Source organism: Oncorhynchus mykiss, chromosome 3, assembly GCF_057628025.1.
Source record: "Oncorhynchus mykiss isolate SJ-2025 chromosome 3, ASM5762802v1, whole genome shotgun sequence".
NCBI classification, from domain to species: domain Eukaryota; kingdom Metazoa; phylum Chordata; class Actinopteri; order Salmoniformes; family Salmonidae; genus Oncorhynchus; species Oncorhynchus mykiss.
The window spans coordinates 48,451,724-48,477,139 of NC_143024.1; the positions used below are offsets into that span (position 1 = coordinate 48,451,724).

At 42.0% G+C, this 25,416-nt stretch overlaps 1 protein-coding gene across 2 annotated transcripts; it reads right to left on the bottom strand.

The window, feature by feature from the left end:
* Window positions 1-1,239: 1,239 nt before the first annotated feature.
* gpatch3 (G-patch domain containing 3) lies at window positions 1,240-23,593 on the bottom strand. Of its 2 annotated transcripts, none has more exons than XM_021596822.3 (7): window positions 23,306-23,593; window positions 6,524-6,963; window positions 6,069-6,243; window positions 5,887-5,946; window positions 4,409-4,533; window positions 1,687-1,814; window positions 1,240-1,518 (listed from the first exon to the last, which is right to left on the bottom strand). In XM_021596822.3, the coding sequence occupies exons 1-7, from the start codon at window positions 23,511-23,513 to the stop codon at window positions 1,335-1,337; spliced, it is 1,320 nt and encodes a 439-aa protein (XP_021452497.3). In that variant the 5' UTR covers window positions 23,514-23,593; the 3' UTR covers window positions 1,240-1,334. The 2 variants fall into 2 exon arrangements, with proteins under 2 accessions (XP_021452497.3, XP_021452495.1); XM_021596820.3 differs by lacking the exon at window positions 23,306-23,593 and adding an exon at window positions 16,895-17,397.
* Window positions 23,594-25,416: the final 1,823 nt, after the last annotated feature.

Here is a 25,416-nt window from a genome sequence, read left to right on the forward strand (position 1 = left end):
ATGAAGGCCTGATTCATGCAGTCTCCTCTGAACAGTTGATGTTGAGATGTCTGTTACTTTAACTCTAAAGCATTGATTTGGGCTGCAATTTCTGAGGCTGGTAACTCATCCTCTGCAGCAGATGTAAGTCTGGGAGAGCCAGTTTCATCAGAGCTTTTTTTGCAACTGCGCTTGAAATTTTCCATATTGACTGACCATGTCTGAAAGTAAATGGACTGTTGTTTTTCTTTGCTTATTTGAGCTGTTCTTGTCATAATATGGATTTGGTCTTTTACCAAATAGGGCCAAATAGAGCCCATGTCACAACACAACTGATTAGCTCAAACGCATTAAGGAAAGAAATTCCACAAATTAACAACACACCTGTTAATTTAAATGCATTCCTGGTGACTACATGAAGCTGGTTGAGAGAACACCAAGAGTGTGCAAAGCTGTCATCAAAGCAAAGGGTGGCTACTTTGAAGAATCTCAAATATGTAGATTTTTTTGTAACACTTTTGGTTACGACATGATTCCATGTGTTATTTCGTAGATTTGATGTCTTCACTATTATTCTACAATGAAGAAAATAGCACAAATAAAAAACCCTGTAATGAGTAGGTGTGTCCAAATTGACTGATACTGCATGTCCAATATGAAAAACGTATTGCATTTAAGGTGATAGACCACTTTAGATTGAGCGGTGACACTCCTTGGGTTGTACACTATGAAATTGGAAACTAGAAGTGCTCCTGATTTCTGCGTCACAATGTACAGGAAATTGTGTACTATGGTGTAGTATGTCCAGTATGGAAAACGTACTGAACATCGTTGAAATTGAATAAGTTAATTAACAATAGGATTTTAAGTGTTTTCTAAAGTTGATTATATTATTAATAGCATTATATCTTGTTACTATGATATCTAGTCATTAATACTGTTAAGAATGCCATTGCTATAATGTGCTATAAAAGGCGATTACCCTTATTCCTTTCATATTGTTAAACAAAATTCTAAGTATACCAACCATTTCCTCAAAATGTTACAAATTTCGACCATTGGTATAAAACATTTTACCATCATTGCGGGACTTTTATTTTGAAGGAAAATCGCCGGAGTCACGACCTTATTCTTGCAGGCGGAAGGCAGGTCATGCCAACTACTACTGCATAAAATAATTACTTCTGTTTCAATCATACTATGGTCAAAATTACAAATGTGTAATTCATTTAGGAGACAAGACAAAATAATTTAAACAAATTCCTTGTATGATAAATGCTTTAATATAAACAAATTATGAATTCTAATGGTAACAAGAGGTATTAGTAATAAGAAATTATGTAAATACAGAGTTGTCATCTTTTTGGAAAAATGTTGCCACCTGGCTGCCAGCCTCTGTACTTCATGCTGGTTTTGGGATTGCGTCGCAATAAGGGGTCTCCTTGGTCTATGTCTTTGGGTTTATCATACACCGTGGATATGAACAAGTCTGGTTTGGCCTTTTTCACAAAGTAGGTGCTCAGCTTCTCTCCATGGTACCTGCACAAAACAGCATATTGTAATCAGGGTTTTTAATAGCCTGGATGTCAACAAGAATTACTTGTAATATCCTTCAACTTTCCGTTACCTTCCTGTACATATCCAAGTTACAAAGGCCATAGATTTAATCGTCATTGTAATTATTGTGATAGTAATTGTTGCACTCACCCAAAGCCCCGCTTGCATTTAGGATGCTGTCCTTCATTCTCCAAGGCTTCTGGAATCCCTGCCTGACTGTTACCCAGGCCCTTTCCCTCCTTCCAGCCCTGCTTCTCCATCACCCGGCGACCAACACCCTAGACAACAAAAAAGATCAGTACTAGTCCTAGTACCAGGCACCAGACAGTGGAAAAAGCCATTCCTGCTTTTGAGGAATGCAGACCACACCAGTTACATTCTGTCCACTAAATGAGAACAGAGTACCAGGTAAATGGGTAGACATTCCAGCAAATGCTATTGGGAGACATTCCAACAGTACCTTGTAGCGGTATTTATTAGAGAGGGGTAAAGAATGATTTTGTTCGGGCGCCAGGCAGGTATTAACCATGCCGAAAGAAAAAGAGTAGAATAGAGAGTGTACCACTACCAGACCCACACACATCAGCAGAAGAGACTGCCTAGTGTAGCCTGTTTACCAGATAGCCAGTGGAGAGAAAAAATAATACACACCATATAAAACCCACATCACAGCACAGGGGTAACCCCAACAAGAATACCTCATACAATAATAATGGCAGAGCAATTTAACAGCAACTTCATACAAGAAAGAACCCAGTCATCAACAGAGGATTTGCAATAATATGTATTATCGTCCAGTGGAGGAGTGCAGAGGGTATGAATGTGGGGGGTGTTCATAGACACAACAAAGGCCTTAAAAATGTCCACAATCTTCTCGGCCACATGTCATTAGTACACCTCAATACAGTTCACATAACAATGCATAACTTGCAAGCAACCTCCCTTTTAACAAAAATGTCCACCCAAATACTTCTAGCAGGGCAATAATAGTCCAGCTCTAATGAACTTCAATGGGAAGTGCAATGGAAAAATAGAGAGTCTGTTGCAGGGAACTGGAACGATAGAGGGAAGAGAAAAAGAGAAAGAACAAGAGAGATCTTAGCTGTGGTCTTCAGGCGTGCCGGTGTACTGTCTGACTTTCAGATGGTTTGTATGTTAAAGCTTCGCAACAATGTTGCTACTAATCCATGCAATCCATAACAGGCGCGGTCCCAAACGAAAACAACCACGACCTAGAGCGATTACACCGATGATTGAGTTAAATACTTTATAAACTACACACACTGAAAACAAACAAAACTTCTGCAGCACAGCCCACACAATCAAACTGTCACGCCACCCAAGAGCTCCTCCCCAAAGAGCTGAATGAGCTCCCTTTATTTTCTTACTGCTCATGCGCTCTTAAAGTGGCAGTGCACGGTGAAGGCTCCGTGCAGATTTCGCCACAACCTTTAGGTCTCCAAATGACCCCTAGAACATAATGGTTAAATGATAAGCAGATTATTTAATTTTTGTACATTTTAAAACGCATCTCCTGCAGTTCTACACAGTTTGACATGACTTATGTCTTGAGTATACGGAGAGGTATTTTGAAAACACAGTATAGGTGGAAAGCCCCCTCCCCCCTGAAAATTGGACATATTCCCCCCAATCGCCATCCCCGCAGGCCTTTTACATTGGCAATTTCGCCTATGCTTCAGACACACTATATGCTGATTAACATAAGCTTTTCTCAGCAGTCTTTTCTACCAAAACAAAAGCGTGGATTGCAGTCACTCCTAAAAGCAGTCTAATCTTGGTTTGACCAGAAATTCAGTTTGTCAAATTTCTGCCCTGCTAGAGCAGCCCAGGTAAACTAAGTGCTGTTATTTCGAAGTCAAAACATCCAGGAGCAACAACAGCTCAACAGCTCACAAAGTGGTAGGCCACACAAGCTCACAGAACGGAAGCGCATTTAAATGATCTGTCAGTTGCGACACTCACTACTGAGATCCAAACTGCCTCTGGAAGCAACATCAGCACAATAACTGTTCGTCGGGAGCTTCATGAAATGGGTTTCCATGGCAGAGCAGCCGCACACAAGCCTAAGATCACCATGCGTAATGCCAAACGTCGGCTGGAGTGGTGTAAAGCTCGCCGCCATTGAACTCTAGAGCAGTGGAAGCGCGTTCTATGGAGTGATGAATCACGCTTCACCATCTGCCCCAATGCATAGTGCCAACTTTAAAGTTTGGTGGAAGAGGAATAATGGTCTGGGGCTGTTGTTCATACTTCAAGCACCTTACTTCCAGTGAAAGGAAATATTAATGCTACAACCTACATGTTAGACTATTCTGTGCTTCCAAATTTGTGGCAACAGTGAGGAAGGCCCTTTCCTGTTTCAGCATTACAATGCCCCCGTGCACAAAGCAAGGTCCATACAGAAATGGTTTGTCGAGATCAGTGTGGAAGAGCTTGACTGGCCTGCACAAAGCCTTGACCTCAACGAACACCTTTGGGATGAATTAGAATGCTGACTGCGAGCCAGGTCTAATCGCCAAACTTCAGTTCCCGGCATCGCTCTTGTGGCTGAATGGAAGCAAGTCCCCGCAACAATGTTCCAACATCTAGTGGAAAGCCTTCCCAGAAGAGTAGAGGCTGTTATAGCAGCAAAGCATGTCCATTTTTTGTGAGAGAAATTACTGGTCACTCAAAACATTTCTAAAGTATAAATTGCCCACACTTTAGATAAGGCCACACAAAAAGACTTAACTAATGATAAAATAATTTTTTTTAAAAAAAGACGAATGATTAGTAAACCTACATTAAACACCTTATAGAGTAATCCATTATAAATGCTTTATTAAGTGGATTGGCACAAGGGCTTCCATACCTTTGTGAACTTCTCAAAGTTGCCGATTGGCTGATCTTGTCCTCCAGAACGGTCCTCCAGCCCCTCCCTCAGCCTATTCTCATACCGCATGCGGACGTAGTCACGGGAGTCCATGTCACCCCCGTCTGTGTGGAGAGAGTGGCCCCCACGAGATTCATTCTCTATGTACACCATTACTACCTTTTTGCACTTCGTGCTGTTGTCTGTGCCTAACAACGTCTGTACCATGTTTGTGCCGTTGCCATGCAACCATACTGTGTTGTCATGTGTTGTCGTTTTAGGTCTCTTTATGTGGTTTTCTCACATCTTTTTTAAAATATTTTTTTTAACCTTTATTTAACAAGGCAAATCAGTTAAGAACAAATTCTTATTTTCAATGACGGCCTAGGAACAGTGGGTTAACTGCCTGTTCAGGGGCAGAACGACAGACTTGCCAGCTCGGGAGTTTTGAACTTGCAACCTTCCGGTTGCTAGTCCACCACTCTAACCACTAGGCTACCCTGCCACCCCATCTTTGTGTGTGTCGTCCTAAATTTTTAATCCCAGCCCCCATCCCCACAGGCCTTTTACATCTTGGTAGGCCATCATTGTAAATAAGAACTTGTTCTTAATTGACTTGCAAAGTTAAAACAAAGGTTAAATGTTCCTTCAAATGTCTTAAGACAGCATGCCTACCTAGTCCACTAGGATTTCAAATCAGTAAACCACGTTTCAATCCAGTTATGCCAGTAAAGTCTCAACAGCTGTGATGGAAACAGGAACTTTTGGTATAATTTCATAAAATGCCAAAATATAATTTGTTTGTTCGACTTGGTGAGATCTTTTTGTGTTGGTAAAATTAATTATGCTAGAAATGGCAGTGGAAATGCCTTTATGCGCAAATATTGAATTCAACTTGGAGTCACGCAATGACATTGTGTGTGGTCCTCCCACTACGGCTCGAAACCACAAAGTTTAAATTAGGCTACAGATTAAATCATTAATGATGAACTTCACAGGGTGGTGAAAGTGCATGGTATGAGCTTGATGCTCCGGTCCAAAAAATACTGAGGGTCTTATGACATGATGACATGATGATCGATGCTTGACTGCCGTTGTGACAAATCAAAACATTCGCGCTCTAATCTCATCATTTAGACTAGCCTAACCATACTGTATCTGCAAGCTGTTGGCTTGTGCCAAGACCAGAGTAGACACATTTGCTATTTAAACGCAACAATCTGTGACAAAACTATGTGATGGAAAGACATTAAATATTCAATGTTTTATTTAGTACATGAAAACTTAAGTGAAAAAAATAAATGTGCGTACTACGTAATCACGCACAGATTTGTATTTGCAACAAGTCAGTTTGGTGGAAACAAGCATATTTTCTTCATCCATATTTTAGAATACTCATATGAAAATCTGTTGCAAATTGGATGGAAGCCTAGCTATAGATCCTGAATTGTGAAGGAAAACATGCTAAGTCAGGTTACCTTTGTCATAGTAAACGCTCATGTCCACATCCCAATCATCTGCAGTTTGCTCATCAAAATCTAGGCGGAGAGAAAAAACAATAATCACTATTTGACTAATGTATAATTATGAATTTTACAAGACAGAAATATTAAATCAGAAGGGCAGATCTTTAAGAGGGCTAGTGGAGCCCCTGTTATACCTCCTTCTTCCTCTTGCCAGTACTGGGCATCAGTGTAGAAGACCAGGCCCGAGCCTCCCTTCTCCCACTTCAGCTCTATCTCTTCCTCGTAGAGCCGCTCCTTGCTGCGTTCCTGGCTCGTCACGTCCTCATGTAGGGCCTCATGGCGCTCCCACTCCTCACAGCGGTCATCGTCCTACAGCACAGAAGAACACAAGGATCATATGCAATACAATAAATGGCAAATGCATCTGTAAAGCCAGAGTTCACAGCAACTCTCATATTACCCAGCCATTGTTATGTAGGCTACTCAGATGTTTCTACCTTGAGATGTATTTTTCTTTACTCTGGCTTTGTACCATTTTTAAGCCCTTCCTCTTTTCAACATCATTCCCTTATGAACTTAACACAGCAAGTGCAGTAGCTCACAGGTTATAGGATATTTACAGTATACTCAGTAACAAATTTAGACTCACATCATCTGCATTTGACTGGGCATCCTCGTCTTCCTCTGGTATTTCAGGGTCCCCTGAGGGGTCAGTGGGCCCCTGGGTTCCTGAGGGAGGGGCCACACTGCCAGGACCTGATATTTCATGCCCACCAGCTGTGAAGACACTCTCCTCAGTTGATGGTGCTAAGCTGGTGTTATGGTACTGGAAGGGCACATTACCATAGCGCCGATTGCAGCTTGTCTTGGGGAAGGCGAGGCCCAGCTTGCGTATGAGGCGTGGGGGTAGTCGGCATGACTGAATAAGCTGTAAGAATACCTTTACGGTTGTACCCACATTACCAGCCGGCATAAGAGAAGGCGGGTTCAGCTCTGGTAAGCCCTTTAGGTCCGCCTCTGTGAAGCGTTCTGTTAGTGCCACGTGGCGCCTGTGCCCGGACTTTGTCTTGTAGGGGAATTCATCCTCATCTGAAATAAAAATGTAGATTAATTCAATTTTATGAATAGCATACAAAGAGGCAGATTTTATGGTTTTATGTCTGACCTCATCCCCAGGCTATTGTCTGATGCGCAAGACAACCCATGACAAGATTGCCCACACTAGAGTAATGGTTCAGTTACAGTGCCTTCAGAAAGTATTTTACACCCTCCCTGACTTTTTCCACATTTTGTTGTGTTACAAGGTGGGATTGAAATTGGGGATTGAAATTGATTCTAAAATTACATAAGTATTCAACCAGCCAATACATGCTAGAATCACCTTTGGCAGCGATTACAGCTGAATCTTTAAGTCTGTACAAAAGCTTTGCACACCTGGATTGTGCAATACTTGCATATTATTATTATTATTTTTTAATCTTAAAGCTCTCAAGTTGGTTGTTGATCATTGCTAAACAGCCATGTTCAAGTCTCGCCATAGATATTCAAGACAATTTTTGTCAAAACTGTAACTAGGCCACTCAGGAACATTCAATGTCATCTTGGTAAGCAACTCCAGTGCAGATTTGGCCTTGTGTTTTAGGTGATTGTCCTGCTGAAAGGTGAATTTGTCTCCCAGTGTCTGTTGTAAAGCAGACAACCAGGTTTTTCATCTAGGATTTTGCCTGTGCTTAGCTCTTTTCTGATTATTTTTTCCCTTGTCCTTGCTGATGACAAGCATACCCACATGATGCAGCCACCACCATGTTTGAAAAATAGTGGTACTCAGTGATGTGTTGCGTTGGATTTGCCCCAAACATAAAGCTTTGTATTCAGGACAAATATTTTTTTGTTGTTGACACATTTACTTAAGTGCTTGCATGTTTTGGACTATTTTGTATTCTGTACAGGAGTCCTTGCCACTGTCATTTAGGTTAGCATTGCGGAGTAACTACAATTTTGTTTATCCATCCTCAGTTCTCTCCTATCAGTTAGGAACGACTCATGGATCTTTGTAGTGGCAGGGTGTATTGATACACCCTTCAAAGTTTAATTAATACTGTGCCGTCACCATGCTCAAATGGCAGTATTTTTTTTTACCCATCTACTAATAGGTGCCCTTCTTTGCGAGGCATTGGAAAATCTCCCTAGTCTTTGTGGTAGAATCTGTGTTTGAAATTCACTGCTCGACTGAGGGATCTTATGTGTAGGGTACAGAGATGAGGTAGTCATTAAAAAAAAATCATGTTAACTATTAGCACACAGTGAGTTCAGCAATTTATTCCTGAACTTACTTGCCATAACAAAAGGGGTTGATGCAAGACATTTCAGCTTTTTATTTATTTGTAAAAATGTTGAAAAACATAATTCTACTTTGAAATGGGGTATTGTGTCTAGGTCAGTGACACAATCTCAATTTAATCCATTTTAAATTCAAACTGTAACAACAAAAAATGTGGAAAAATAATATGTAGCTATTTTGATACATTTTGTAATTAATCAAGCCACTGAAATATTTTTGGGGGACGATTTCCAAAGAACAAGCTAGCTATCAAAGTTTCAGTGTGTTTAGCTAACGTTAGCTAGCTATAATCTTCATAGCTAGCAGCATGGAGTCAGGACATAACCAAACTGTTGCTGAGATAATGGATGTTGAAACGTCCAAGGAGAAAAGAGGCATTGCTGAAACTCATTCATATGCTTGCAGTGTAAAAAAGGGGGCGAATGTGATTCATACTCTAATACCCCAACCAAGGAGCAACTTCCAAAGAAGTTGAGAAGTGAACCATCACTGAGGCAGATACAGGACAACATCGTCCGCATCCTCGCGGCTAAAATCAAAGAGTGCAGCTGACATCATGGACTTGGTTAAAAAGAACACTCAGCATCGTTAACCTGAAGAAAGCGATTGATTTCAATGCTGAGGAAGTAAATACTCTGAAGCAGCAGAACGCAACATTGAAAACTCAGGTTGCAAATCAGGAGAAGAAACTCACTGAAATGGAGTCAAAGGTAAACAAGACTGACTGGTATAGTCGGAGATGGAATCTTCGAATTTATGGAATCACAGAAAGATCTGACGAGAACATCAAAACAAAAGCGAAGGACATTTGCAGGGCAATAGTCCCAGAGGACGAGCAAAATGTTGTTGCAGGTTCTCTGGATGTAGTGCAGTGCCTGGGTAGGCTGAGAGATGGGGAGAACCAGCCACCACAACCAATGATCATGAGATTAATCTCATGGACAGCGAGGGATCTGACATGGAAAAGTGCAAAGAAAAATTACTATTTAAAGAACAACAACCTGAGCAGTTGACAAAGAAGCTCGGAATCGTCTGTGGCCGATGATTGAGAGAGCAAGGAAAGAGGGGAAAAGTGCATACTTTGCGGGAGCCAAGGCTTTGTTAATGGAAGGGAAATTTACACTGATGCCTAGCTTGATGACTACTGGATTTACCAAGTGAATGGTGCAGGACTGATTTTTATTTGTAACTGATAAAATGTATTTCTTAAGGAAAGAGCATTATTTGTGTGAACCAATTTTTTTTATGGCAGAGAAATTCACTTAATGTTAGCTTGATGGCTATTTGTTTTACCAATCTATGGCACAATGTTATTTGCACTTGTATAAAAATATACTTTAGGTCTACCACCTGCATGGTGCAGGGGACTGTTTTTATTTGCAACAAGAATGAACGTTTCATTTTGTGAGAACCCGGTTCATGTGAACGTATACAAGTTTAATATTCTTCATATAGTCACTGTGATAGTAAATGTCAATTTCTGTTTTTTCTATTAATGCCAGGGAAATCCGTAAAATTTTGAAATCTTTATTTTTGTATTGTAAAGAGTCCCAAATTTTATTTAATTCCACAGATACTGCGTATTGGAAATGGGGGAATGATATTTGGCACCAATGGGTCAGTAGGTGACGCAATTTTAAAAGGCAACTTTAAGGGTCATATACTGAGTCATGAAGCAGGTAATACAGGGAGATGGATCGTGCTATTGATAGATGTCAACCACATTCAATTCCTTGTTGTTAATACTTATGCTACCAATAACAAGTCAAGTAACTATTTTATTTAGAGACATTGAGAGGAAAGTAAGTAAAATGTCTACATTTCCATTGGCCAAAGTAAAATGGGGTGGAGATTTTAATACAATATTACATGATAATCTAGATATAATTGCTATCCTTAGAAGGCCATCTGTTTGTGAGATAAGGAATATACAGTGCCTTGCGAAAGTATTCGGCCCCCTTGAACTTTGCGACCTTTTGCCACATTTCAGGCTTCAAAGATATAAAACTGTATTTTTTTGTGAAGAATCAACAACAAGTGGGACACAATCATGAAGTAGAACGACATTTATTGGATATTTCAAACTTTTTTAACAAATCAAAAACTGAAAAATTGGGCGTGCAACATTATTCAGCCCCCTTAAGTTAATACTTTGTAGCGCCACCTTTTGCTGCGATTACAGCTGTAAGTCGCTTGGGGTATGTCTATCAGTTTTGCACATCGAGAGACTGAAATTTTTTCCCATTCCTCCTTGCAAAACAGCTCGAGCTCAGTGAGGTTGGATGGAGAGCATTTGTGAACAGCAGTTTTCAGTTCTTTCCACAGATTCTCGATTGGATTCAGGTCTGGACTTTGACTTGGCCATTCTAACACCTGGATATGTTTATTTTTGAACCATTCCATTGTAGATTTTGCTTTATGTTTTGGATCATTGTCTTGTTGGAAGACAAATCTCCGTCCCAGTCTCAGGTCTTTTGCAGACTCCATCAGGTTCTCTTCCAGAATGGTCCTGTATTTGGCTCCATCCATCTTCCCATCAATTTTAACCATCTTCCCTGTGCTTTTAACGGACCTCTGAGACTATCACAGTGCAGGTGCATTTATACGGAGACTTGATTACACACAGGTGGATTGTATTTATCATCATTAGTCATTTAGGTCAACATTGGATCATTCAGAGATCCTCACTGAACTTCTGGACAGAGTTTGCTGCACTGAAAGTAAGGGGGCTGAATAATTTTACACGCCCAATTTTTCAGTTTTTGATTTGTTAAAAAAGTTTGAAATATCCAATAAATGTCATTCCACTTCATGATTGTGTCCCACTTGTTGTTGATTCTTCACAAAAAAATACAGTTTTATATCTTTATGTTTGAAGCCTGAAATGTGGCAAAAGGTCGCAAAGTTCAAGGGGGCCGAATACTTTCGCAAGGCACTGTATATTGGATTGGCCATCACAAAGCCCTGCCCTCAATCCTATAGAAAATTTGTGGGCAGAACTGAAAAGGCGTGTGCGAGCAAGGAGGCCTACAAACCTGACTCAGTTACACCAGCTCTGTCAGGAGGAATGGGCCAAAATTCACCCAACTGATTGTGGTAAGTTTGCGGAAGGCTACCTGAAACATTTGACCCAAGTTAAACAATTTAAAGGCAATGCTACCAAATACTAATTGAGTGCATGTAAACCTCTGACCCTCTGGGAATGTGATGAAAGAAATAAAAGCTGAAATAAATCACTCTACTATTATTCTGACATTTCATATTCTTAAAATAAAAGGTAATCCCAACTGATTTGTATTTTTGTATGTAAACTTCCGACTTCAACTGTACATAAATGTTTAATATCCATAATTTGGATGATTATTTATTTGAATTGCGAGCCCTCCAGTTTCACTGGAAGTTGTCCCGCTAGCGTGCCGCCTATTAAGGCACAAACATGTATCGTAAAATTATGTTTTTGTTTGGTTAGCTTTTGGAAACGTTAGCTAGCACATACAACTTTCCCTGACACACTTTATTGTCGAATGGCTAGTATTCGATGTGACGTCTGCGGACGCGTTCTCTTCTAGCCAAGATAGGAAATGCAATCTTAATTGACTGTAGCGCATATAAAGCATACACAAGATCTACCGGTGGTTCCATGATGAATGAAAACAAAACTGTGGGACGAACGAGTGATGAATTTACGTGAAAGATCAGTCAATTTAAAATTAATTCATTCTTTGTTTGCACTGCAAGTGTTAACTCATCATATGTCATGAAATGTCATAAGAAGTGTCCACTTAATTTGAGGGCTGAGGGTGTGTCTTTGACGTGTTTGGAATGCAGCCTTTGACCACTTGGGAGGTTGACATGACCCACAATTCAATGCAAACTGTAGTCACGTGTCAAACTTCGGTGGCCGCGAAGTGTCAAATTTAATCAACATGGCTGCATTTTTGGCATGCGAGACAAAATTATCTAACTAGCTTGCTAAACAATAGATATAAATGACATTGATTTTAGCATTGGCAAATGGGAATGATGCTCAAATTGGCTTAGTCGTAGTGAGGAGCCTATAAAACATAGCTACCTTCATACATTTTGGGGGGAATTCTGAAATGCCCCGCCCCCCTTTCGGAAAAGCTGACCACGACTCCATTTTGTTGTTCCCTGCCTACAGACAGAAACTAAAACAAGAGGCTCCCACGCTGAGGTCTGTCCAACGCTGGTCCGACCAAGCTGACTCCACACTCCAAGACTGCTTCCATCACGTGGACTGGGAGATGTTTCGTATTGCGTCAGATAACAACATTGACGAATACGCTGATTCGGTGTGCGAGTTCATTAGAACGTGCGTTGAAGATGTCGTTCCCATAGCAACGATTAAAACATTCCCTAACCAGAAACCGTGGATTGATGGCAGCATTCGTGTGAAACTGAAAGCGCGAACCACTGCTTTTAATCAGGGCAAGGTGTCTGGTAACATGACCGAATACAAACAGTGCAGCTATTCCCTCCGCAAGGCTATCAAACAAGCTAAGCGCCAGTACAGAGACAAAGTAGAATCTCAATTCAACGGCTCAGACACAAGAGGCATGTGGCAGGGTCTACAGTCAATCACGGACTACAGGAAGAAATCCAGCCCAGTCACGGACCAGGATGTTTTGCTCCCAGGCAGACTAAATAACTTTTTTGCCCGCTTTGAGGACAATACAGTGCCACTGACACGGCCTGCAACGAAAACATGCGGCCTCTCCTTCACTGCAGCCGAGGTGAGTAAGACATTTAAACGTGTTAACCCTCGCAGGGCTGCAGGCCCAGACGGCATCCCCAGCCGCGCCCTCAGAGCATGCGCAGACCAGCTGGCCGGTGTGTTTACGGACATATTCAATCAATCCCTATACCAGTCTGCTGTTCCCACATGCTTCAAGAGGGCCACCATTGTTCCTGTTCCCAAGAAAGCTAAGGCAACTGAGCTAAACGACTACCGCCCCGTAGCACTCACATCCGTCATCATGAAGTGCTTTGAGAGACTAGTCAAGGACCATATCACCTCCACCCTACCTGACACCCTAGACCCACTCCAATTTGCTTACCGCCCAAATAGGTCCACAGACGATGCAATCTCAACCACACTGCACACTGCCCTAACCCATCTGGACAAGAGGAATACCTATGTGAGAATGCTGTTCATCGACTACAGCTCGGCATTCAACACCATAGTACCCTCCAAGCTCGTCATCAAGCTCGAGACCCTGGGTCTCGACCCCGCCCTGTGCAACTGGGTACTGGACTTCCTGACGGGCCGCCCCCAGGTGGTGAGGGTAGGCAACAACATCTCCTCCCCGCTGATCCTCAACACTGGGGCCCCACAAGGGTGCGTTCTGAGCCCTCTCCTGTACTCCCTGTTCACCCACGACTGCGTGGCCACGCACGCCTCCAACTCAATCATCAAGTTTGCGGACGACACAACAGTGGTAGGCTTGATTACCAACAACGATGAGACGGCCTACAGGGAGGAGGTGAGGGCCCTCGGAGTGTGGTGTCAGGAAAATAACCTCACACTCAACGTCAACAAAACTAAGGAGATGATTGTGGACTTCAGGAAACAGCAGAGGGAACACCCCCCTATCCACATCGATGGAACAGTAGTGGAGAGGGTAGCAAGTTTTAAGTTCCTCGGCATACACATCACAGACAAACTGAATTGGTCCACTCACACAGACAGCATCGTGAAGAAGGCGCAGCAGCTCCTCTTCAACCTCAGGAGGCTGAAGAAATTCGGCTTGTCACCAAAAGCACTCACAAACTTCTACAGATGCACAATCGAGAGCATCCTGGCGGGCTGTATCACCGCCTGGTATGGCAACTGCACCGCCCTCAACCGTAAGGCTCTCCAGAGGGTAGTGAGGTCTGCACAACGCATCACCGGGGGCAAACTACCTGCCCTCCAGGACACCTACACCACCCGATGTCACAGGAAGGCCATAAAGATCATCAAGGACATCAACCACCCGAGCCACTGCCTGTTCACCCCGCTATCATCCAGAAGGCGAGGTCAGTACAGGTGCATCAAAGCTGGGACCGAGAGACTGAAAAACAGCTTCTATCTCAAGGCCATCAGACTGTTAAACAGCCACCACTAACACTGAGTGGCTGCTGCCAACACACTGACACTGACTCAACTCCAGCCACTTTAATAATGGGAATTGATGGGAAATGATGTAAATATATCACTAGCCACTTTAAACAATGCTACCTTATATAAAATGTTACTTACCCTACATTATTCATCTCATATGCATACGTATATACTGTACTCTATATCATCGACGGTATCCTTATGTAATACATGTATCACTAGCCACTTTATACTATGCCACTTTGTTTACATACTCATCTCATTTGTACATACTGTACTCGATACCATCTACTGTATCTTGCCTATGCTGCTCTGTACCATCACTCATCCATATATCCTTATGTACATATTCTTTATCCCCTTACACTGTGTACAAGACAGTAGTTTTGGAATTGTTAGTTAGATTACTTGTTATTACTGCATTGTCGGAACTAGAAGCACAAGCATTTCGCTACACTCGCATTAACATCTGCTAACCATGTGTATGTGACAAATAAAATTTGATTTGATGTGATTTGATTTGAAATGTATTGTAATAAATGCCCAAACTGTAAAACTAGCTGGCCACCTATGGGTAACTGTAGCTAGATACCTGACAGGAGTGTTCGTTAGCTTTGTTAGATTGATAGGTACATTCTTAGTTTGAGGTTGGTCATTTTTAACCTCAATTTCAAGATATCCACCAAGGACATTGCCTCTCGATCATCAATCTCTCGCTTGAGCAAGCAACATTTAAGGTACACTCGGATGTGACGGTGTAAAAGGTTGAGATGTAATTATCAAATCAGTAAAGCAGAAGCCAAAGGGTTAATAAGAACAATGTTTAAAAACAAATGGCAAGAGTTGTGGAACAGGGCGAGAAAGGGAAGACAACCTGTGTAAGATCCAGAAAAGGTGGGGCAGGGCCAAGAATAAAGGGAGGAAAATGTAGTCACAAGGTTGAGACTGGGACACACAAGGCTCCTGAGCTGACAAGGTAAAAATCTGTCTTTCTGCCACGGAGCAAGGCAGTTAACCCACTGTTCCCCGGCACCGATGACGATTATTAAGGCAGCTCCCCGCACCTCTCTGATTCAGAGGGGTTTAGTTAAATGCGGAAGACATGTTTCATTTGAGTCCATTCAGTTGTACAACTGACTAGGTATCCCCCTTTCCATTCCAATAGTGCATTGACATTGGTAGGGAAACATCTGACTGGGAGGTGTGATCATTGTCAGGAGGAGATGGAGACAGTGGAACATGTTCTATTTAAGTGCCGGAAATATGTGAGGGAAAGGGTGCGATTGTTATTACATTTGAGGAGTAATGCGGTTGAACAGCCAGGATTAAGTGAACTACTGGATATCTTCAGTGGATGTAGTATTAAATTATGCATTGGTTGGATGCCAACCACCATATAAAATCCACAGAAGACTATGTAAATGTCATTCAGGGGCTGAGGGTTGTCTACTTTTTGGACTGCAGTTGGACATCCGATGGGTTCAAACCTATTTTTCCCAGTCTGACTTGATGCTATTTTCATGATTTATGGCCATTTTTTTCCTTCTGTGGCCTCCATTGATTTAGCCGCTCTAATTTTGGCCATCCTACAAGGGTAAAAACTCCAATCATTTAACAAATTATGGTATAGATGTGAGGTTTGGACCATTGGTTCTTAGAGTAGGCCTATTATCTACACAATTAACATTATTTTACCCATTGGTGAAAAGATGCGTTTTTGATTGGACATCCTGTCCCCCCTGACCTAGCCCAACAGCCAGCAGATAGCGATATTGAGTTATTTAATCTTTCGGGGGCTCCAGAGTGGCGCAGTGGTCTAAGACACTCAGTGCTTGAGGCGTCACTACAGACACCCTGGTTCGAATCCAGGCTGTATCACAACCGGCCGTGATTGGGAGTCCCATAGGGCGGCGCACAATTGGCCCAGCATCGTCTGGGTTTGGCAGGTGTTGGCTGTCATTGTAAGTAAAAATGTGTTCTTACCTGACTTGCCTAGTTAAAAAATATATACAAATCCGTCCAAACGCATGGTATGCAGCCAGCAATACACTCATGTACACTTGGACCAATTCATACTTAAAATTCTCTACTCTATTCTCTGCAAAGGTTTCAATGTCCTCCTTAAGGGAGAAAAAAAACGTTAAATATGCATGCTTTCTGAAACACCTTTATCCACCACCATGCTAAAGTGGCCTAGGAATGCTAGTAAGGATGTAAGGTATTGCGTTCAGCCATTCAAGATGCAGCCGTCTACCCCCGGCTGAACACAGGGCTCAATATCAGGAAGTAGGATTAGCCACTAATGTGGTGAAAGAAAAAAAACGTATGCTTTCTTTATGGAACATTTTTCCATCATTCTCACCATTAAATATAGTTAATGAGGAAATCGATGCATTTTCAGCCTGAATGTAAAAAATGTTTTACGTACAAACCGGTCAAAACGTAAAAATGTTCATGATATCGTAGGACATCTATTTATTAGACCGTTAGAATGTGGCTTAAAGTCCCTCGAAGCCCAGATGTTCTAGTGTTAATGACTCCAAATACATACTAACCTGTGGAAGGTGATACTTTCACTTTTCTTATCACACAACGCCTCGCAAGCCAGTTGCCCTTCGAGTCGATCCATTGATTCCCCGCGTACATTTTGACCAATCTGGCCGCCTCATTTGAAGGTACCGATACCACGCAACAACATGTTTTTATACTCTTCGGCGAAGATCCACTCTCCTCTGTTCCCTCCTCGACATCTGTGGATGGCATTTCTGTTGTCGGAATGTCTCTACTCGTATGGTCTGACATGTTGACTTGGGTGCCCTCGGACTCCTTCAAAATCTCCGGTCGATGTCGGTAATGGAAACACAAGAAACCATTGCTTTCTATGAATTGACTAAAAAAGTTTCGAAGGTTAGCAGATCGAAAGGCAGCAGGTATATTGCTAACAGCAAAGTACATAGCCGAGCTGGATTCAGCCATATTTGTTTATTTGTTGTCGACCAACGTCATTACGGAAGTGATCGAGAAGACGACAGGTAGTGTCAGCAACAAACGAAAATGTAAAACCATTCAAAATTAAACGTAGTAGCGCCATCTACTGCATGGAGGAAGCATGTTAGACCACCGCCATTGTTGCAACCCCTATTACTAGTCCGTTCAACCTCTCGTAACGGCTGTGATTTCAAAAGATTGGAAAGCGGCTGTGGTCACCCCCCTCTTCAAAGGGGGATTCATTCTAGACCCAAACTGTTACAGACCTATATCCATCCTGCCCTGCCTTTCTAAAGTATTCGAAAGTCAAGTGGACAAACAGATAATCAACCATTTCGAATCCCACCGTACCTTCTCCGCTATGCAATCTGGTTTCCAAGCTGGTCACGGGTGCACCTCAGCAACGCTCAAGGTCCTAAACAATATCTTAACCACCATCGATAAAAGACAGTACTGTGCAGCCATCTTCATCGACCTGGCCAAGGCTTTCGACTCTGTCAATCACCGTATTCTTATCGGCAGACTCAACAGCCTTGGTTTCTCTAATGACTGCCTCGCCTGATTCACTAACTACTTCTCAGATAGAGTTCAGTGTGTCAAATCGGAGGGCCTGTTGTCCGGACCTCTGGCAGTCTCTATCGGGGTGCCACAGGGTTAAATTTTCAGGCCAACTGTTTTCTCTGTATACATTAATGATGTGGGTGATTCTTTGATCCACCTCTACGCAGACGACACCATTCTGTATACTTCTGGCCCTTCTTTGGACACTGTAAACAAACATCCAAACGAGCTTCAACGCCATACAACACTCCTTCTGTGGCCTCCAACTGCTCTTAAATGCTAGTAAAACTAAATGCATGCTCTTCAACCGATCGCTGCCTGCACCCGCCCGCCCGACTAGCATCACTACCCTGGACGGTTTTGACTTAGAATATGTGGACAACTATAAATACCTAGGTGTCTGGCTAGACTGTGAAATCTCCTTCCAGACTCATATTAAGCATCTACAATCCAAAATTAAATCTACAATCGGCTTCCTATTTCTCAACAAAACCTCCTTCACTCATGCTGCCAAACATACCCTCGTACCGATCCTTGACTTCGGTGATATAATTTACAAAATATCCTCCAACACTCTACTCAGCAAATTGGATGCAGTCTATCAAAGCTCCACCTTATTTAAGCTCACTGGTCACCATAGCAACACCCACCAATAGCACGCGCTCCAGCAGGTATATTTCACTGGTCATCCCCAAAGCCAACACCTATTTGACCACGTTTCCTTCCAGTTAGCTACTGCCAATGACTGGAACGAATTGCAAAAAAAAAATAAAAAAATCACTGAAGCTGTAGACTCATATCTCCCTCTCTAACATTAAGCATCAGCTGTCAGAGCAGCTTACCGATCGCTGCAGCTGTACACAGCCCATCTGTAAATAGCCCAACCAGCCAACTACCTACCTCCTCCCCATATTTGTTTTTCTGCTCTTTTGCATACCAGTATTTCTACTTGCACATCTGCACATCTGCATGGAAATTGCTACATTTTAATTACTTCGCCACTATTGGCCTATTTATTGCCTTACCTCATTTACACACACTGTATACAGATTTTTCTATTGTGTTATTGACTGTACATTTGTTTATCCCATGTGTAACTGTGTTGTTATTTGTGTCGCACTGCTTTGCTTTATCTTGGCCAGGTCGCAGTTGTAAATGAGAACTTGTTCTCAACTGGCCTACCTGGTTAAATAAAGGTGAAATTTAAAAAATGCAGAGAAAGAAAATAGAGAAATAATAGAAAAATAAAACACATAATAACAAAAGTAATAGATACACAATGAGTACAGAGTCTATGTGCAGGGGTACGAGGTAATTGAGGTAGCTAGATATCAGTGGTGTAAAGTACTTAAGTAAAACTACTTTAAAGTACTACTTAAGTAGTTTTGGGGGTATCTGTACTTTACTATTTATATTTTTGCCAACTTTTACTTTCACTTTACTACATTCCTAAATAAAATAATGTACTTTTTACTCCATACATTTTCCTTAACACCCAAAAGTACTAGTTACATTTTGACAGGAAAATGGTCCAATTCACACACTTATCAACATCCCTGGTCATCCCTGGCAGACTCATTAAAGACAAATTCTTTGTTTGTAAATTATGTCTGAGTGTTGGAGTGTGCCCCTGGCTATCTGTCAATACAAATGTGTCACCTGTTTTGTTTAATATAAGGAATTTGACATTATTTATACTTTTGATACTTCAGTGCATTTGAGCAATTCCATTTACTGTTGATATTGAACACCAAATAAGTAGTAATTTACTGGGTGACTTTCACTCAAGTCATTTTCTATTAAGGTATCTTTGCTTTTACTCAAGTATGACAATTGAGTACTTTTTCGACCACTGCTAGATATGTACATATAACTAGGGAAAAAGTGACATATCATCCGACAACCACTCACCACAATCTCTATACAAATGGACCTTTATCTTCTGTCGATTTTATATGGTGGTTGGCAGCCAACTTTGTGGTGCGTTTCCGCCACCAACTGGACTGGAGAGTGGACCAGCGACAGTGAAGGTCTAAATCCTACAAAATAATATTGTCTCCCTAAGGAAACGAAATACCTATTTAAATACTACATCCTCTGAAGATTTCCCCAGTAGTTCACTTAATCCTGGCTCTTAAAACACATTACTCCTCAAATTTAACAACAATCACTCCCTCTCCCTCACATATTTCTGGCACTGAAATAGAACATGTTCCACTGTCTCCATCTCCTCCTGACAATGATCACAACTCCTAGTCAGATGTTTCCCCACCAATTTCAATGTACTATTGAGCCTTGTGTGTCCCAGTCTCAGCCTTGTGACTACACTTTCCTCCCTTCTCTCTCGGCCTGAGGACCTCCCTGCCCCCACCTTTTCATGGATATTATACAGGTGTCTTCCCTTTCTCTCCCTGTTCCACAACTCTTGACACTTATTTTTAACCACTGTTCTTATTATACCCATGGCTTCTGCTTTACTGATCGACAATTTCATCTCAACATTAGGATGTTTAAGAGCCCGCTTGGCAATACTATCCACCTCCTCATTCCCCTCTACTCCCACATGAGCTGGTACCCAGAGGAACATCACAAATACCCCCGTCTGTTTCACCCTATACAAGAACTGCAAAACCTCATACAATACATCCTGTCTGCTCTGAGACATAAATTAATTTAAGCTCATCAGTGCTCCACAGGAGTCAGAGCAGATGACTACTCTGTCTGGCCTCACCTCCACCCACTCTGCAGCCAATAGTATGGCCAACAACTCCATTGTGTAAACAGATTAATTATCCGTTGCTCTTCTCGTCACTGCCACCTTAAACTCAGGAACACTAAAAGCTGCTCCTGTCCACCCTGTTTTAGGGACCTTAGATCCATCCGTGAATATATTCAAGAAAGCATAGCATTTTGTTCTTAAATGTTCACTTACAACTGAATCATCATCATCATCTTTTACCCTTTCAAGTAACCCTAGATCGATCACTGGCTGAGGGAGAAACCAAGGTTGGATACCAGGAAGAACCACAGAGGGGCTAGAAAATGGCTACAAAATGTCAGATAATGTTTTAGAAATTGCTCTTCTTCTTTGGGATTGGGTTGGTGGATCGCATCCGACATTTAAGGTGCATACACCTGACCTACCTACATTAATATCTCTTCATTATTCCTGTCACAATTTTTTATTTAATAAATGGCACCACCACCCTACACCTATATACCACTATTTCATAAAAAAAAAATCACCACCCAATTAACACTTCTGCAGTAAAATCATGTACACCAAGGTACTTCTCTGCAGCTGCCACCTACACATTAAAACCCACTACCCCATTCCACTACCTTGGCCCGATCTGCTCCTGCACAATGCCAATGGCATGGGAGTACGGGACACTATCCCTCAACAAACTCTGTAACTCTTCTGAAGTCATATCTCGTATACCCAAACACTTCTCTGCCGCTGCCACCATACCATCTGTTTTCTGTGATTTACGTTCCTTTTCTGCAGTACAGTTGATAACCATTGCTATGAACGCTAAGAAGCCAACCTTACTGAAGCATGAAAATCACTCATTACCCTATCCCTCTGTGCTGGCACAAATCTATTACTCACTGGGATCCTTGCAGGATCCCTCAGCCTTGAACCATCCTCCTCTTCTGCATTACTCTGACTCTGGCCACTTCAGCCTGCCTGTCTCGCATCAGACACTTCCCACCCCCAGCAACATGAGCAGCCCTACACTTAACACACATTTATCTATCAAAACTACACAATCCGCTGTCCCATGCCTTCCTGCACACTTCCCACATCTTGTAATCTCCCTCCTACATACTGCTGTGGATTCTGCACAAAAGCCTTAACAGGATAGCTGATATATCCTAACATGACTGTCTGGTAGAGACTCAAAACTCAAAAGACTGACAGTCACTCCTCCATTTCACCTCACTCCCCATTTTAGAAAGTTTTGAATGCACTCAGGGCAGGCCTATTCACGTGTAGGCTTTGATTGATTGTCTCAATGTCCACTTGTCTTGTCTTCTCTGGTTCTCCACAGATAATCATGCAAATCAACAACTGTTTTTGTTTTTGACAAAGAAGGAACTAGCAGCATTCTAGGAGGGACATCATGGTGGAAGTGGATGTCGAGTTTGAATGGAGAAGTGCGTTGTAAAGATGGAGATGATGAATGGGAAACAGTAGTTGTAATGATATGCAGGAACTGTCATAAAGGCCGCTGATAAAGAAGTAGGTGTTAGTTATTTGTCCTAGTTGACAGGTCACAGTAAAGTTACAAGGTCATTGGAGTGTGTCAGAATTTGATTATTTCTAAATAACATTAAAAACGTACCAGGAGTGAGAGCACATAATAGGATGTAATGGAAAGAATAACGCTGCCGTCTTTCCTGCAACTGGAAATGTTGATGTGGCGAAGTTTCAAACATTGCTTTCTTCTGTACTTCAACGCGATTGGTAACTCCAATTAACCAGGAGCACGTAAAGTAGGTTTGTTGCTAACAGTGGCTGGCTCGCAAGCCATATAAGTAATTGTACAACGCATTTACTTTTGAGAATGAGGATAAGAGAAAATCTGGACACTGTTGAAACTGATTACTGCACACCTAAAAATAATGAAACTTATGAAATATATACGTGTTTCGCTACCGTGTTCAAAAGCTAGGAGAGTCATTTGGTAGCTTCTTAAGGGACTTAAAGATCAGGCACAGACATGCAATTTTGGGTAGCTTAAGGAGTCAACGATAAGTGACCACATTGTCTTTGGAATATTGGACATGAAGGTGAGAGCGATACTGCTCAGGGACAGTGAACTGACTCTTGAGGCTGCAGTAAAAATATTGCATGCTAGCGAGCTCTGCTAGGCACTCAAACATTTGGTGACCGTGCAGCGGGATTGGAGCAAGAAAATGTGCCGGGGAATGTAGTAAATAAAAAGGACACGAGGGCACATGGAATCCAAATCCAGGAATCAAACACCTCATGATTTCAGGCAGTGCGGTAATGGACATTATAGACATTACTGCCTACGGAAAGAACTGTGCTAAATGCAAAGGCAGAAATCATTTAGCTAAAAGGTGCTTCCTGGAGGACATAAATTGAGGCAGAAACACAGTTCCGTGTTATTGATACTGAACATGCAGTGAATTAATCAGATGGCCTGTTTGTGGGAATAGTTTAGTGTGAGCCAGAACTACACAATGCAAAAGAGGTGCATGCCCAACAGATTGAAACTTGGATAGGTTCTTTGCTGTTGAATGGCATCATTGTTCCCTTCGAACTACATACAGGTGCTAAAGCAAACCTTATAAGCCTGAGTGATGTACAGAATCTCAGTGAGACCTAAAATACAAAAAAAGACAGTGGCATTGAAACAAAGGGAATATGTAAAAATTGCACTCACCCCTTAATGTTTGTAATAGTGAGTCATTGTTGGGAGACAAGTTTATACTATCAGAGAAACGAGCTGTATGCAAAGTGCCCACCAGTTCAGTACAAATGTGACTCATGAGGAAATAGGTTGGAGCACACCCCTTACATACTCCATCAAACTGAGAGAAGATGCACAACCGGTGATCCACCCACCCAGGTGAGTTCCTGTGGCGCTCCATGAGAAACTGAGGACAGAGCTAGGCTGCATGGAGGGACTGAATGTCATAAAAACATTTGAGGAACCCTCTGACTGTGTAAATTCCATGGTCTGTGTAAAATCCAAGAAAACAGTGGGTGTACATAAATCCCAAGGATCTCAATGCCAATATTTAAAGAGAGCACTATCAAATCCCTAAGAGAGAAGAGATACTCAGTGAAATGACAGGAGCTAAATACTTTTCCAATATGGATGCCTCACATGGGTTTTGGCAGTTGAAACTTGATGAGCAGTGCTAAATTGTGCACTTTTAATGTTACTTTTGTTCTTCGATGGTATTTTGGCGGTCTGCTAACATACGTTAAAGGTGCTTGCCGCCACCTACTGTGTGGGGTGAAAACTGGAGAACTTTAATGCAGAAAAACACGGGACATAAGGGAAGGGTAAAAACAAAAGATTCTTGCTACTTCGACCTCCTTCACCCTTACAGGCATTCCTGGAACTTGGGAATGTGGTTCCCACCACAATTGCAGCACCATGTATCCACTGAGTCTAATAAAACATATTTATTACGTATGCACACACTTGCCATGTGGCCAAACTTTTTACATTTAAGACACTGCAATGGTCTGTTCACATAAGCTCTCACCGTGTATCTCCTATACCCCAGCTTTAGATGTATCGGAAGGGACTGTTCATCAAATAGCAATAGCACCGATAGGCTTTCCTCTTTCCTTCCATTCACCATACAGTTCAATCGACGTGCATCCACTACTCCTGGTACATGGTGCTTTAAGATTTTCAGCCTCAATTTCCACTGCGACACTGGTACCCTGTTCAGAAAATCAAGGGTTTCTACCTCATACTCCAATAATTCCCGAGACACAATGCACTTTCCTTTTGCTCTTCTGACATACAATAAATCAACACCATACCACTCCTGGTCACTTAGATTGACTTCACCTTTTCCAGTGCGTCCTCCGCCATCTCCTTGACCGCAAATGGATCTCCCAAAAACACATCCTTATCCATGAGACATACTCCAATAAGGAATGAGGCATTTTTAGACTGAGGATTATCTTCATTAACAACTTAAGCCCATTTTGCTCCATTCTTCAATGCTCCAATTTTCCAGTTATTTCCAATAACTTAACTCAACGTGCAATCCTACACAAGCAATGCTTCCGCTTCTGCCATCTTTCCTCCAGCCCACCGGAATACTTTGGATCCCATGTTTAACACTCCATTCGGCCGCTACTCTTACCCTTTGGAATAATAACACCAGAAATCTTCCACCAGGCAATGGAGCAAATTACAGAGGGTCTGGATGGCGTCAGGGTGTACGTTGATGACCTGGTAGTTTGCAGGTCTACTCAAATGGAACATGACGAGAGGCTGGAGAAAACAATGCAAAGAATCCGGCCGTGTGGACTCAAACTAAATAAGGACAAAAGTCTGTTCAGTGTCAATGAGATCAAGTTCCTAAGGGACAAGATTTCAGCTGAAGGTATCCAGCCAGACGAAGAAAAGGTGCAGGCAAAACAGGATATGGAGAGGCCTATGGACAGAAAAGGAGTTCAGAGGGCGCTTGGCATGGTTAGTGTCCATGACAACATTGTAACGCTCGTCTTCCTCCTCTTCTGAGGAGGAGTAGCAAGGATCGGAGGACCAATGTGCAGCGTGGTACGTGTTCATGATGAATTTCTTAAACACAGAACACTAAAACAAAAATAACAAAGAGAATGACACAAAACGAAACAGTCCTGTCTGGTGACATACACAAAGACAGAAAACAATCACCCACGAAACACAGGTGGGAAAAGGCTACCTAAGTATGATTCTCAATCAGAGACAACTAGCGACACCTGCCTCTGATTGAGAACCATACCAGGCCAAACGCAAAACACAACATAGAAAAACGAACA

Bases quoted from the DNA above. Each gene is read 5' to 3' on its own strand.
- gpatch3 (XM_021596820.3), bottom strand. From the start codon at position 17,315: ATGGCTGAATCCAGCTCGGCTATGTACTTTGCTGTTAGCAATATACCT. The intron at 6,964-16,894 runs GTTAGTATGTAT...TTTTTATTTCAG, and splicing joins GAAAGTATCACCTTCCACAG to ATGAGGATGAATTCCCCTAC. The intron at 1,519-1,686 runs GTGAGTGCAACA...TGTTTTGTGCAG, and splicing joins AAATGCAAGCGGGGCTTTGG to GTACCATGGAGAGAAGCTGA.